Raw genomic sequence first — 12,700 nt, 5'->3', positions numbered from 1 at the left:
TACTACACTGTCACACAAACCATCCGCATGCGTCTCATCTGTTGTTGTGTCAAGATTTGCAGCAGGGGTGGGCAAACATTTGGGGTTCAAGGGCCCCATTTTATTTTGAACACAGACAGATGGTGCAGATGATTTGTAGAAGAGGTTGGGGAGAAAAAAAAGCAATTTTTTGTTTTAAATGCAGATATGTGTGTGTGTGTGTGTGTGTATGTATTAATTTCGTTCCATCAGTTAGTACATTTTAACACATACATTTATCATTCACAATAAATCACCAAATATTTAATTAATAAAATACCAATGAAAAAATTAATTCATTAAATAATTTTAGCAACGACAACAACGACACAAAAGAGCCTAAATTCCTGCAAGCAATATTGCAGGACTCTTGCTAATGTAAATGCTTGACGGGCCAGTCTTGGCCCCCGCAGGCTGTACTTTGCCTGTACTTGCTTATCTTTTGCAGCTAAATAAGGGAACAGAAACATGAAGAACATCACAAGAGTTTGACACCACACTAACCGCCATTATACACAGATGGGGTTGTTAAACGGAACTAGAGATGCATGGTCGAAAGCAATTGCAATGAGTCCCAACGGATATCTTCTAATTGTTAATGATACACAGCAAAGCACAAATTTATTCATTGCCTAATTTTGGGATGAATGTTTATAAATTAAATGGGTCGTTTAGCATGAAAACTACACAATGATGTGGCAAAGTAATGTTTAATTGAAGTTACCATGATGCTTTCGAATGCTTTTTCATAATTATCAGAAAATTCAACATGTAAAAACAAAATAATTGATTGTTTTTAATTCATATCCCTTAACACAACTTCTCTCTTGTGTCATTTCCAGCTAAAAAATAACATTTCAACATGTCATTAACTGAACTCAGAGTAGGACTATAAATAACTTTGGGCTTACCTCTTTTGGCTCCAATATTATTCACAGCACAAGTCTAACGCAAAGGGCAGTCTGTCAGTACGCATGGGTGGAGTTTTCTTTCTTTTTGGTATTTTGCTAGACTTTGCACAGGTAGAATTGGGAATAACGGGGCATTTGTGGGATGGTACCTAGCTGAGTCCCAGAAATTGCAATGGCATCCCATATTGGTATTCAAATCAGTGCGGTCGGATCGCACGCCGAACTTAACATTATGGAAAGAGAAATTGACTAGCTGGGGTTGAATTTATGAGGGAAAGGCCATAAAAAATGGAAGAGCTTTTTTAAACTAATGTTGAGTTATCAATTAATGTTGGAAAAAAACCTAGCAAATTACCCCCCCCCCCAATATATCTATCTAACATATATACATAGAGAGAGAGAGAGAGAAAGAGAGAGAGAGAGTGTGTGTGTGTGTGTGTGTTTAATGACTATACATAGATGAGTTTCACTTTTTGGATTGAACTACTGAAATAAACCTTTCGACAACCAACACATTTATTGAGATGAATCTGTTTTTGAATATGATCCCAATAAAACTGTGAGCTGTTTTATGTGCAAAACAAATCTCTAAAGCAATAGTAGACGGGTGTAAAAATAAAAGATAAATACTGGCTCTTGATGGATTATGCAAGGTTGCCTGAAGTGTCTGGTCTTATATGCCACTTGAAAATTAGGAATAACTCCACCAAAATCATTATACACGACACTTGAAATGGTAGCCCAAACAAACAAGAAGAAAAAAACAACAGCGCATGTTAAAAAATGGCACAAGTGGACAATGGCATGTTGACATCAAGCCTATCAAAGGCCATCATGCCCCTCCACAATCTTGTTCTGGCATCATTTACAGTCAAACTCATCTGTTTCACTTCAGTCGGATTCACCCCGGGATAAAAAAGAAAAAAAAACACAATATGCTTGGGATCAGAGAAAAGTTGGTGTGATAGGATAAGGCTTATCAGATCATCCCTCCTCTTTCCATTGTTGAGCCCCCCCCCCCCCCCCCCCCAGCCCTCCCATAGGATCAAATGAGAGCATCTGTGTCATCATCTCTGCAGTTCACGCTTGCCACCAGTGGGCGATGTCTGGTGCTTTTGTTGCTCCACATGTGTGTGTCGTGCAGCCCGGGCTCCAGGAAGTACAGGCACGCTCCGAAGCCCGCCAGCACCAAGACTGAAACCAGCAGGTAGAGTGGCACAAACCAGTCCAAAAACAACCACGACATGGCTGGGGGCTTCGGAGGTGGGGCGCGTCCGAAACGGATGAGGCGGAAGAAGCGGGTCTCCATGTTGGGAGAGAGGAGAAATGAGAGTTATTCTGTGGTGCTAAAACAACAACAGGAAAATAGCACTCAGTGCATCATGATTTAATACACAGGTGTCAAACTCCGTTCCTCGAGGGTCATATCCTGTATGTTTTAGACGTTACCCTTACACACCTGACTCACACAATCAGGATCGTTGTACGGCTCCTGCAAAACTTGCCGATCATAGGATCAAGTGTGCCGGGGGAGGGAAATTTCAAAAACGTGCGGGATAGCAGTCCGCAAGGATCGGGGTTTGACACCTGTGATTTTAAACTTCAATTAATTTTGCTGCTCCTTCTTTACAACAGTCCTACAGAGCCACCATTATTCTCACCGACTCAATCAACTTAAATAATGTGGATGATATGTTCACTGAAGACTGAACTGTGCACAAGTGTGAATGTGTTGTCTATGTTTCCAGCGATTGGGTGGCATTCACTCAAAAGGTGTACCCAGTTTCTCGCCCAAAGTCAGCTGGGATAGGCTCCAGCTCGCCAATCACCCGAATATGGATGGATGGATGTAATGAATTCACTCTGCATTATTTTCCAAGGGGGAATTACTTTTGAAATTTGAAATTAGTCAGGGAACACAATGAGCTGTCACGGTATTGAGTAAGTAATGCGTGCCTCGTCAAAGATGTTTCCACAAATCTGAGCCAATGTGGATTTCAACACGCAGAAGATGACAAGACACGTAACATGCATGTATATCTGATGCCAAAAATCAGTTGCACGCTCTTTCCAGACATCCTTAAAACAACAAAGACTGAACACAAGCGCTCACCTGTGCACACGGCCGGACCAGCGCGTGAAGGTGTGCGGCTCGGGTCCGCAGTCAAATCCGTCAGCACGGGGCAAGACGGTCCGTCGCAGCTCTCAGAGTGGCATGCAAATAGAAATGAAGTCCAGAAAGACGACAGGTGCTCTCCCAGAAGCACAGGAGACAGATGCTGTATGCAGCTTCATCCTCCGAGCTCATGCCTCTGACGTTCAAAGGAGGGGTGCGGTTGCCATGACAACACCCCTGCTCATGGCAGAGAGGAAGGAGGGAGTGGGAGGGAAACTTATATAACTCTCAATCTTTGTATGTGTGTGTGTGTGTGTGTGGGAGGAGACGGGTGCAAGCCCTTCAGATGTCTTCGGCTTGCCGAGTAAAATCAATTGCACTCAATTTAACACCCAGGGCCAACGCACAGTTGCAGTGACACGAAGAAGGAGGAATTTGGTGGTGGTGGTGGTGGTTGGGGGAGGGGGGGCTGTCATATCGACGATGACTGAAAGCGGCCGCAATGATGTTTAAGAGTAAAAACTGATGGATGACTATTGCTCACAAGAAAAAGACAAAAGCTTGGCACAAGCAAGTTTGGCGCCTATTTTTAGCCTCGGGAGGGGATTCATAAAAAGCAGCCGGATGACGGGAAGGTCATAATGATGACATTTACAAGCAGGAAATGATGATGTGACACTTTTAAGACGAGAAGAAAGGTGCGTTTTTCTTCTGCATCATAATGTTGCGAAATGCCAAGCACTTTTTAAAGGCCAATGTAAAACAGCAGCTTTTTCTGATGTCTGTGCCACAGGTGGCGTGTGTTGTACACATTTGGTCATTACAGCGGACTGTCATGATATTTCCTCGTGTTTACAAATTGGAAATGATAATGACGAATGACATTTTACTTTTATGGCTTCAAAGCGCAGTCAATTTTTCTACAAGCCACTATTCTATTGGGCAGAATACTGCTGCAGGGATGGAGCTGAAGTTCCCGTGGCTGATATCGTGTTGTATCAACAGCGCCTCTGCTGGCTGCAGCCAAGTCATGCATGCATTTCCACTACTTCAAGACACTACGATAAGCAACACTCACTTCCACAACACACTACCTAACAGTTTCTTAAAGACAAGTTAACCTTTTGCAGCCACTGAATCCGAACAAATCCCCACGCACTGTGGCAAAACAAATCCTACAACTTCCTGTCTGTGTCATCCCGTTGCACACACGTTCCCCTCGCTGCACATGTCGAGCAAAATGTCACCCATTCATCCATTATCCGAAGTTCTGAATCGCTTATGCTCGAGGGTGGCGGAATTTAAAAACTTAATTAATCTTAACTGTCGTGTCCCAGCAGAGGGCGGTCGGCGTATCAAATGACACAGTTGAAAATACAGTAGACTGAAATAATAAAAATTCACTTTCCAGCAGTTGAAATGGTCCAGATCATAGCTTTCTGCAGTGGGCTGGTGAAAATGTCACTCTTATGTCTGATTGATGCTGACAATATGCTGGATTAAAAAGTATGATGGATGTCTTTTTGGTCATATGGCAACATACTTCAATGCACCCTGTAAACTGATAACCTGACAAAATGTCCGCTGTCGTTACCGCTGTCCCTGAAAGGGTTAATGCAAATGCACATCCACATCCAGACTTGTATGTCTTTAGCTAGTGTAACTAATGAAGTGCCCAGTGTAGCCTCGAAAAACAACTACAGCATAAAGGAAGCTTGTATGTTTGATGGTGTCTCCAGCCTCTAAAGTGTTGCGGCCGACAACAAAAAGACACTTGGCCTGCTGGGGCCCAAAATGTTACGCTTCATTTTTAAAAGGGATGAACATCGACTCACAGAATGAAGCCGACGGTCTCTGGGGTTTGGAAGACAAATCCTGCCAAAAGAGATGCACAGCCAGCACACGGAGGGGCAAAGGAAGTGAGATTATTTCCTGTGAGAGGACGAGAGGAGATAAAAAAAAAAAAAATCAGCCATTTCGCATTTTATGAGCCCCTCCATCCAGAGCAGCGTTAAACTTCAAGCCATCACCGCAAACGAAAAGATGCCTCCGACAAAATGATGACACATCAGTGCGTCTGATTTTATTTTATTAGCCCAAAGTGTCCCACATAATCGTTTGACTGCCGCCACCAAAGAACTTGTTAATTCACTGCTCGCTGGAGAGTTACAAACATTTGTATTACGAATTCATCAAACGCATTCGCCATTCCATCACAATATATGTGATACATATTACAGTATACTGTTTGTTCAACACATCCAGTCCATGCATCTGTTTAGAGCAGTGGTTCTTAACCTTCTGAGAGGTAGTGAACCCAACCAGTTACCGGTAATATGCACATTCACCGAACCCTTCATTAGCGAAAAACCCCCCCAACCAATTATATCATATATATATATATATATATATATATATATATATATATATATATATATTATTTTTTAAGTACAAATTTAAGATATTTAAAAAACGCATTATTAATAACAGAAAAAAGTAAATAAAATTTCAAGAGATAAGTACACTTTTTTTTTAATTGTACGAGTCACACGTTGACTACTCAAGTCAACTGTATTTATAGAGCACTTTTAAACAGCCATCGCTGCATACAATAAGCAGCTAATAATGAACTAATAATTATTAACTAATAAGCAAACTAAATTTCCTACAACACTGATTGGACAGCCAGTGATGGCCAAGGGGTCGTGTCATAATTAATTGACATGTTGAGCCAGGTGTGTCTTAACCTCCATGTCAGAGGCTCCGTCGAACCCCCGAGACCGATTCACCGAACCCCCAGGGTTCGATCGAACCCAGGTTAAGAACCACCGGTTTAGCGAGTAAAACAAATCAATATATGTTTCTTCACAGAATCCAGCACACTTAACTACACAAAATAAATACATGAATAAAAACAAATCTTGAAAATAAAGTTTTGCCCATGCAAATATCACACGGGCAGACCAAAGACAAGATTAGATCCCACTGTGCTGTTTTCTTTGTGGCAAAATGGCGGAATCCTGGTTTAGATGGATAAAAACTGGTGGATTTTGCCTCTTAATTCATATTCCATAAAGGCAATATTAATAAGAATACTGTGTTTCAACTCCTGGGACCTCAGAACATATGATTATAAAGAATATTTTTGAGTTGACTTCCCCTTTAAGTGTGCACTCTTTCACACAACTACAAATTTCTTGTTGCCTGAGCTCTCAGGGCAGGAAATTGTACAACCTTACCTGGAGCACTTGGTGTCAAATAAATCAAACAGAATGGAGCACGAGAAAGGGAAAAGTTCAAAGACTAGTTGAACATTCCAAACAGCGGGATCCTGACATTTAAAACGGTTCTTTTTCAGATGAAAAAAAAAAAATCCAAAATTGCGAGACCCACACACAATGTTGATGCAGTCTCGAGTGATTAATGAGAGGAACGACATTTCCGAGAGGAGCGTTACATCATACTTTGCTTTCAAATTAATTGCAGCTCTAATGACATCCCAGTGGCTTATTACTGACTGATTGGATGCGATGAGAACCAAGAGGTTTCCTTAACACCCGTTGGGGGGCGGAGGGGGTGGTGGAAGCAGTGTCAGCAAAAATTGGGTGGACTTGGTCGTTAGTGGAGTGTGTGTGCGCGTGTATGTGTGTGTGTGTGTGTGTATGTGTGTGTGCAGTGTTTGACTCACCCAGGTTGTGATCCTCGCTTTCGTCCAACGAGACCTGTTACGGGAGATTATCTTGGAAACACAGTTACAGAAAATGGCAAGTAACCTTTAAAAATGATGATGCCACACAGAATCACCGCTACTGGAGACAACAAAGACTTCACTTCTTACTTACTGATGCTTTTGTTCATTACATTTCCTAGCAATGTACCAGACTACTTCAAACGTTGCAAAGCGATATTACATTTTAGTGCAGCAACAACAATTAATGGCTCTTATATAGTATTTCCATTTGTAGTCATTTATCTGTGCAGCACTAATAGTTGCTAGGCAGAATTTGCGTGTCACAGTAATTTGCAACCCAAACCCATTCATCGTTTCCATACTCATAATTTGGATTGGGGGTCAATTGGAGCCAATCCCACAGAGGCGGGGCGCACCTTATCAAACAAACAATCATTCACACCTGTGGACAATTTATTGTCTTTAATGAAGCTCACATGCATGTTTTTGGAATGTGGAAAGAAGACACACAACCCCAGAGATTTAAATGCAGTTTTATCTTGAAGTGGTCGCTGCCCAACTGGAGAAAAAGGACAGGGAGAGATGGTATGTCCAGTAAACTTCATTGTGGGTTCCAGGTTTGCGATACTGCTATTTTTGTTTAATTTAAATGCATCCTTTTGATTGAGCAAACATTACAAAATCCAACAGCTGGCCTTACATGCACATATTTTTTCCAGGCATTTTGATCCAAGGTTTTCCCATTTAAATAGTAAAGCAAAAACAAAACTCCTCAAACGCATTGGGACATTTGGCCGCAGCTTTTGAAAGCCTTGTAAGACAAAAGAAGTAGAATTCAAGGATGCAAAATGCTTGCGATGCAAATGAGAAATTCTCCACAGACCAAAGCAGCTGGACCACCTTGCTAATGTGCAGCCCCTGAGCCGCTGTGGTGCTGCTGCTTTCCACAGCTCGTTGCCTTTTGATTTATTCATGCAACCTCTGAAATATTAATGGCAGGAGACTTCAAAGTCAGTGATTTAAAAGGGTTGCTCAAAGGCAGTGGGGTAGCAGGTGATATGGCAACCGCTGTCTGATTCTGCACGAGTCGATTGGCCAGACAAAAAAAGTAATAAAATAAAAATAATCAAGCAGCCAGAAAGAAAACATGACCAAAGACATGAAGAGGCTGCTTCCCATATTGATTGTAGCCGAAGGGCCTGAAATGTGAGAATGTGTTTTTCGCAGTGTCAGGAAGCGTCTACGGAATTTATCGCTGAAGTTTTAGATGGCCTAGTAACAAGTCGGAAACCAAGAAAGAAAAAAAGGTGCCACGTGAGGCAACAACACATATTTATTACAAATATGAAAAATTGTTTACCTCAAGTAACATGGCAACTTGGAGATTAGTAGTTCGAATGTTGAAATGAGCAGTGTCATTAATGCGTGCTCTGTGTACTTCCTTACAGCTTAGGAGTGACTTCGTCCGCATTGACCGTCGTCGATAAGACTTTGCTCTGGAGGAATTCACACACTAATGGAGCAACCACCTCGGGGTTATTCAGATGAACATGATGGCCGCCAGGTACCTTCACCACCGAATGCTGAGTGAAAGGAAACAAGCAAAACTTGAAGGACATATCAAGGTTTACCCCTTTTCCCCGATGATGATGATGATGAGACAACCCCCCACCCCACCCCCACTCCCAAGCATATTTGGCTGTGCTGCATCGCCTCAGCCTCCTCATTACCAGAACTTGACCACATTCCATTATGTAGGTCACTTGACGAAATATCCAGAATGCTGCTTTAGCATCTCCCCGGCTGCTGTCTCTTTGTATGCCTGCGGGCCTGTTTTCATGTCTCTATTGGCCTTCCAACTGTTTTTGCATCAATGCTGACTTTCCAGTGTTCTGTCATTTTCGCATTGTATTCCTGTCTGACTGTGGATCAGTCAGTCGGTCCCCGTTTGTCTGCCAGTGAGCCCTTTCTGACTTACGGCAGAATGGTCAGTTGGTTTGCCAGTCTGTCTGAGTGTCTTTCTCACCGTGTATTGGGTCTGCCTGTCTGTTTGATTGTCACAAGTTCTTTCTGTGGGCCTGTCTGTTGTTAGGTCCACTCTGCATAATATGTGGCGATGGTAGGTCGTATTTTTCTTAAACTTTGTATTTGCGTCGTATCATATTTTGAAGGCAAGTTTAAACGTTACCATAACGACCAGAGATTATTATTATGTTTAGATAATACCACAATTTTCATGCAGGTCTTATCATATTATTTTGTTGTATTTATCCAGGCTGAAAGGCCGGTCCTTGAAATATTGTCTGACATGAAACCGGTTCGTGAGGCAAAAAAGGTTGTGGACCCCTGATATAGACAGGTGGTCGGTCTGTTGACTGCAGCAGTCGGATATCTGGTCCGTTTGTTGGTCTGTGCTTCACTCTGTCTGCACCTTTCCCAACTATAAATATAACGGAAGCTACAGGCACACTGACGCTGCATGAACACACTTACATTTTTGTGTCTATAGCCCAGCAGAAGCTCTGATGTAAATTTCTTTTGGTCTGGTTCTGCAAATATTTTCTCAAAGCCTTCATCCGCACTGGGGAGGGAAAAAAAAGATGAGGTGTAGAATTCCAATGTTGAATCGTAGCAAAAGATTGCATCCATTATTGTATGTGGCTGCTAAATTCATTACTCACAGAACCACCAGAACGGAGGCTCGTATCCTCGAGAGCATTTCCAAACTCTGCTCCAAGGTGATACGAGCTATGTTTTTCTTCATGGAAAACAAACAAACAAACAAACACAAAAAAACATTGTTAATGCATATGACATCTTGAGATAAAAATGTACAACAGGAACCTACCAAATTGATACGGAGGTCACGTGAGAAGACAACTCCTACATGACAAGATCACAGTGAAATTACAGAAGGGGGAAAAAAATTGGGATTATTCCAAGTGAGGAGAATTAGAGCAGAGAAGACGTGAAAACAAACCTCCCTCAACTTGTACAAGACCACGTTCTAAAAGGTTGCACGCAGACGCCTCGGACAGACTTGGGTTTGCTGCCAACAGCCTGAGACAAGAAGAAAGAAAATCAATCGGCAGATGCTAAACAGAATCGTTTTAAAAGACAAAAACAAGACGGTGCCGTACCTCTCAACTGCTTTCTCATAAGTGTAAACTCGCTCACTCTTCTCGGGCTTCTTTTCAAACTCAAGAATGCCATCCATCCCCCGCCGCATTATTTCAGGCACGTTTTTCTGTAAACAAGACCTTATTGTGAGGTGTGAGTGTTCTGTGGGGGATTCGGGTGAATTTTGACATTTAAAATGTATCTCGTGACACCTCAAAATGTCCTCCAAAACGCAGTAGCCACAATTAAAAATGAGTTGATCAATTATCATTTGTCAATCAATCACTATTCCATGCTCCGATTCTTTGATCTCCTATCAGCCGTCCTGAAATAATTCTGAACTTTACACACCTTGTCGTAACGTGGGTTTGCCAGCAGAAAGGCTGGTCCAAATTTCTAGCACAGTAATACCTCAGATTGTATTCTGAACCAACTGCAGTTTTTCTGTTTTCATGTGAGTACACGTTTTCGGGGGATTATATAAGTAATTTAAGGGTGCGGGGGTCTGATTTACTAAACAGTAAGTACACCTCCGGATGTGCTGAACAAAAATATACATTTCAAAATAACATTTGAAATGACAAGTGATCTTCCATGAAAATAGAAAAATATACTCAGAATAATCTGAAAGTTAGAAGATATTCATGACTTGTGACTACTAGAGAAGCTACAAGGAACTGTAATTTCAAAACAGAAGGGTTGTTGAGAAAGAGAAATGATTCTATTAAGTTTACCGGATCAGTGGGTAAGAATCCATAAGAGTCCAGCAATACACAAGCTTCCACCATCTCAGGGAAAAGAGCACTGAACTGCATCAAACACAAGGTGGATCGAAGTCAGCACTGATTACGATTGTCAAATGGCGGCTAAAAAGAATGTGAGGTGAAACAACACACTCGCACAATTTACCATTCCAGCAATATTACCTCCTGGAAAAAAAAAAGAAAAAAAGATGGAGATGTGGGCATTTACCAAGGAGGAACATTCAAATGGTGTGACTAACGCTTGGCTATGCTCACCCATACTGTGGCCTAGGATGGAGAACTTGCGCCAGCGGAGAGCTGTGGGAGTTAATTTCACAGACTATCAGGCAGCTAGCGCATCTCATCACGATAGTACACATCACATTGGTTTTACTTGCCATAGAACATCAGAGCTTGCGAGCACGGTTGGACAATGTGATTGAAATCAAGGAGGGGCTTTTTTTTTTCCTTTTACTAATCCGCCTATATCAAATGATAGCAAGTGTATCCAAATCGGTTTAACACATCAACATGTTATCGAAGCCTACGTGAAAATAAAATGCACTTACTGTCAACAACTCTGTGAATATCAGACACATATGAAGGAAAGGTGTAAAAGACGCCAGGGGGACGATGCGAGGAAAGACCGTGACCTGCCAGGTCCACCGCCACATATCGGCACTCTGACAAGAAAAAATGAGAGCGATGAGTGACAAACGGCCAGCTCACGACATGGCACAGTGTCTTATGGTTTGACATTCATTTTTTCTCCAAAGACACTGGTGCCTTAAAGGATCTTCACCATTACTAAGTCCAGCTGTACAAAACAGAACAATAATATTGTGGTATTTTTATGTTACCATAATTTCTTGAGAATAACACACACTTGAATATTATCCACCCCCTTCAAAAGCAGTTATTTCTCTGTACTCATGTATTACAGTATATGGTCTCCTGACTTCTCATTTCAGATGCGCCCGAAAACATTTTGCACTATAAAGTATGAGAAATAGCCACTGTCGCCTTTGAGCCCACCATCATTATATCGCGTACTCTGAGTGGCATGTGAAACTTTGTTGGTGCCAAATGCCAACGTGCAGTTGCAGATTGACTTTTACCCATCATATATCAATGGCCAACGAGGGAGAGGTGTTGACAGAGACTGAATGCCCACCCACCTCGTTTAGATTTGGATTATTTATTGTGCAAACAACATTAAACTTTTAGATGTATGTGGATAAAATATTTTACTTACCTTTAGGTAGAAGGGGAATAAGAGTGTTGAAGCTACCACAGTTGTCAGCCCAGCCATGTAGACACAGCACAGGACGGCCATGATCAGGACCCCAAATTTTCCCTTTGATCTCTCCCCAGGGGACAGGTACAGACAGTTCTAGGGGGAAGTGGGGACGCACAGGAGGATTTTGAGAATGACCACACTCATGACCTGATATATCCTACATATAAGCATTATGCATATCTAGCTATGAAGTACAGTGAGGTTTGAAGGTTACATTACATATACAATACTTATCAGTATGTTAAATTATATTTTTATTATATTATATCAACCTAATTATATTATATGGATGAGTTGAGCCTTTGTCTACGGTTTCGTATCGGTATCAGTAATATCCCTAATAATCCTGTTAGTTGTTTTTAGTTAGTTTATGTGATTAGACTGTTTATAATGGAACTGGGTACAGCACAAAATGTAACACGAATGAAAGAGTCATTCAAAGAAAAAAATGTAACACGTTACCCGTTTGTTTCATTGGAGCGGTAGACAGGTGTCTGACGTTCCGAAAAACTCGTATCATCGAAGAACACGTGGAGTACTACGCAATGCAATTTATAAGTGTAAATTGCTTTAGACCGTATCAAAAAGGAAACAGAAGAGAAATTTCAACTTTGGAAATTAAGTTTGCTTTGGCCGACGAGTGACAGGGTTCCGTGTTTGCTACGCCACGTGATTAAAACACAAGAAATGATTGGACAAACAAGAACGTTAGAGCTACGGCGTGACCAATCACTGTTTAGAGAAGGAGGGGATAACCTTTCACCAATTAAGCGCAGTTCTCAAACCTTTTTCACTGAGTAT

At 41.7% G+C, this 12,700-nt stretch overlaps 1 protein-coding gene across 3 annotated transcripts; it reads right to left on the bottom strand.

Annotated features, from left to right (window-relative positions):
- Nucleotides 1-1,953: 1,953 nt before the first annotated feature.
- On the bottom strand, nucleotides 1,954-12,560 carry serhl (serine hydrolase like). 3 transcript variants are annotated; one of them, XR_015101733.1, is made up of 16 exons: nucleotides 12,362-12,560; nucleotides 11,855-11,992; nucleotides 11,169-11,282; nucleotides 10,876-10,917; nucleotides 10,766-10,785; nucleotides 10,591-10,665; nucleotides 9,877-9,983; nucleotides 9,717-9,796; nucleotides 9,585-9,619; nucleotides 9,418-9,494; nucleotides 9,230-9,317; nucleotides 8,183-8,319; nucleotides 6,734-6,767; nucleotides 4,881-4,977; nucleotides 3,043-3,282; nucleotides 1,954-2,232 (listed from the first exon to the last, which is right to left on the bottom strand). XR_015101733.1 is itself a non-coding variant. In XM_086119170.1 (14 exons), the coding sequence occupies exons 1-13, from the start codon at nucleotides 12,417-12,419 to the stop codon at nucleotides 6,781-6,783; spliced, it is 975 nt and encodes a 324-aa protein (XP_085975296.1). In that variant the 5' UTR covers nucleotides 12,420-12,560; the 3' UTR covers nucleotides 4,875-4,977; nucleotides 6,734-6,780. The 3 variants fall into 3 exon arrangements, 2 of the variants coding, with proteins under 2 accessions (XP_085975296.1, XP_085975295.1); XM_086119170.1 differs by lacking the exons at nucleotides 1,954-2,232; nucleotides 3,043-3,282 and having other exon boundaries at nucleotides 4,875-4,977; nucleotides 6,734-6,784; XM_086119169.1 differs by lacking the exons at nucleotides 1,954-2,232; nucleotides 3,043-3,282; nucleotides 4,881-4,977; nucleotides 6,734-6,767 and having other exon boundaries at nucleotides 7,254-8,319.
- Nucleotides 12,561-12,700: the final 140 nt, after the last annotated feature.

Source organism: Hippocampus guttulatus, chromosome 9, assembly GCF_054856545.1.
Source record: "Hippocampus guttulatus isolate MCC_2025c chromosome 9, RoL_Hgut_1.0, whole genome shotgun sequence".
In the NCBI taxonomy this organism is placed as follows: domain Eukaryota; kingdom Metazoa; phylum Chordata; class Actinopteri; order Syngnathiformes; family Syngnathidae; genus Hippocampus; species Hippocampus guttulatus.
This window is presented reverse-complemented; position numbering and strand designations above follow the sequence as displayed.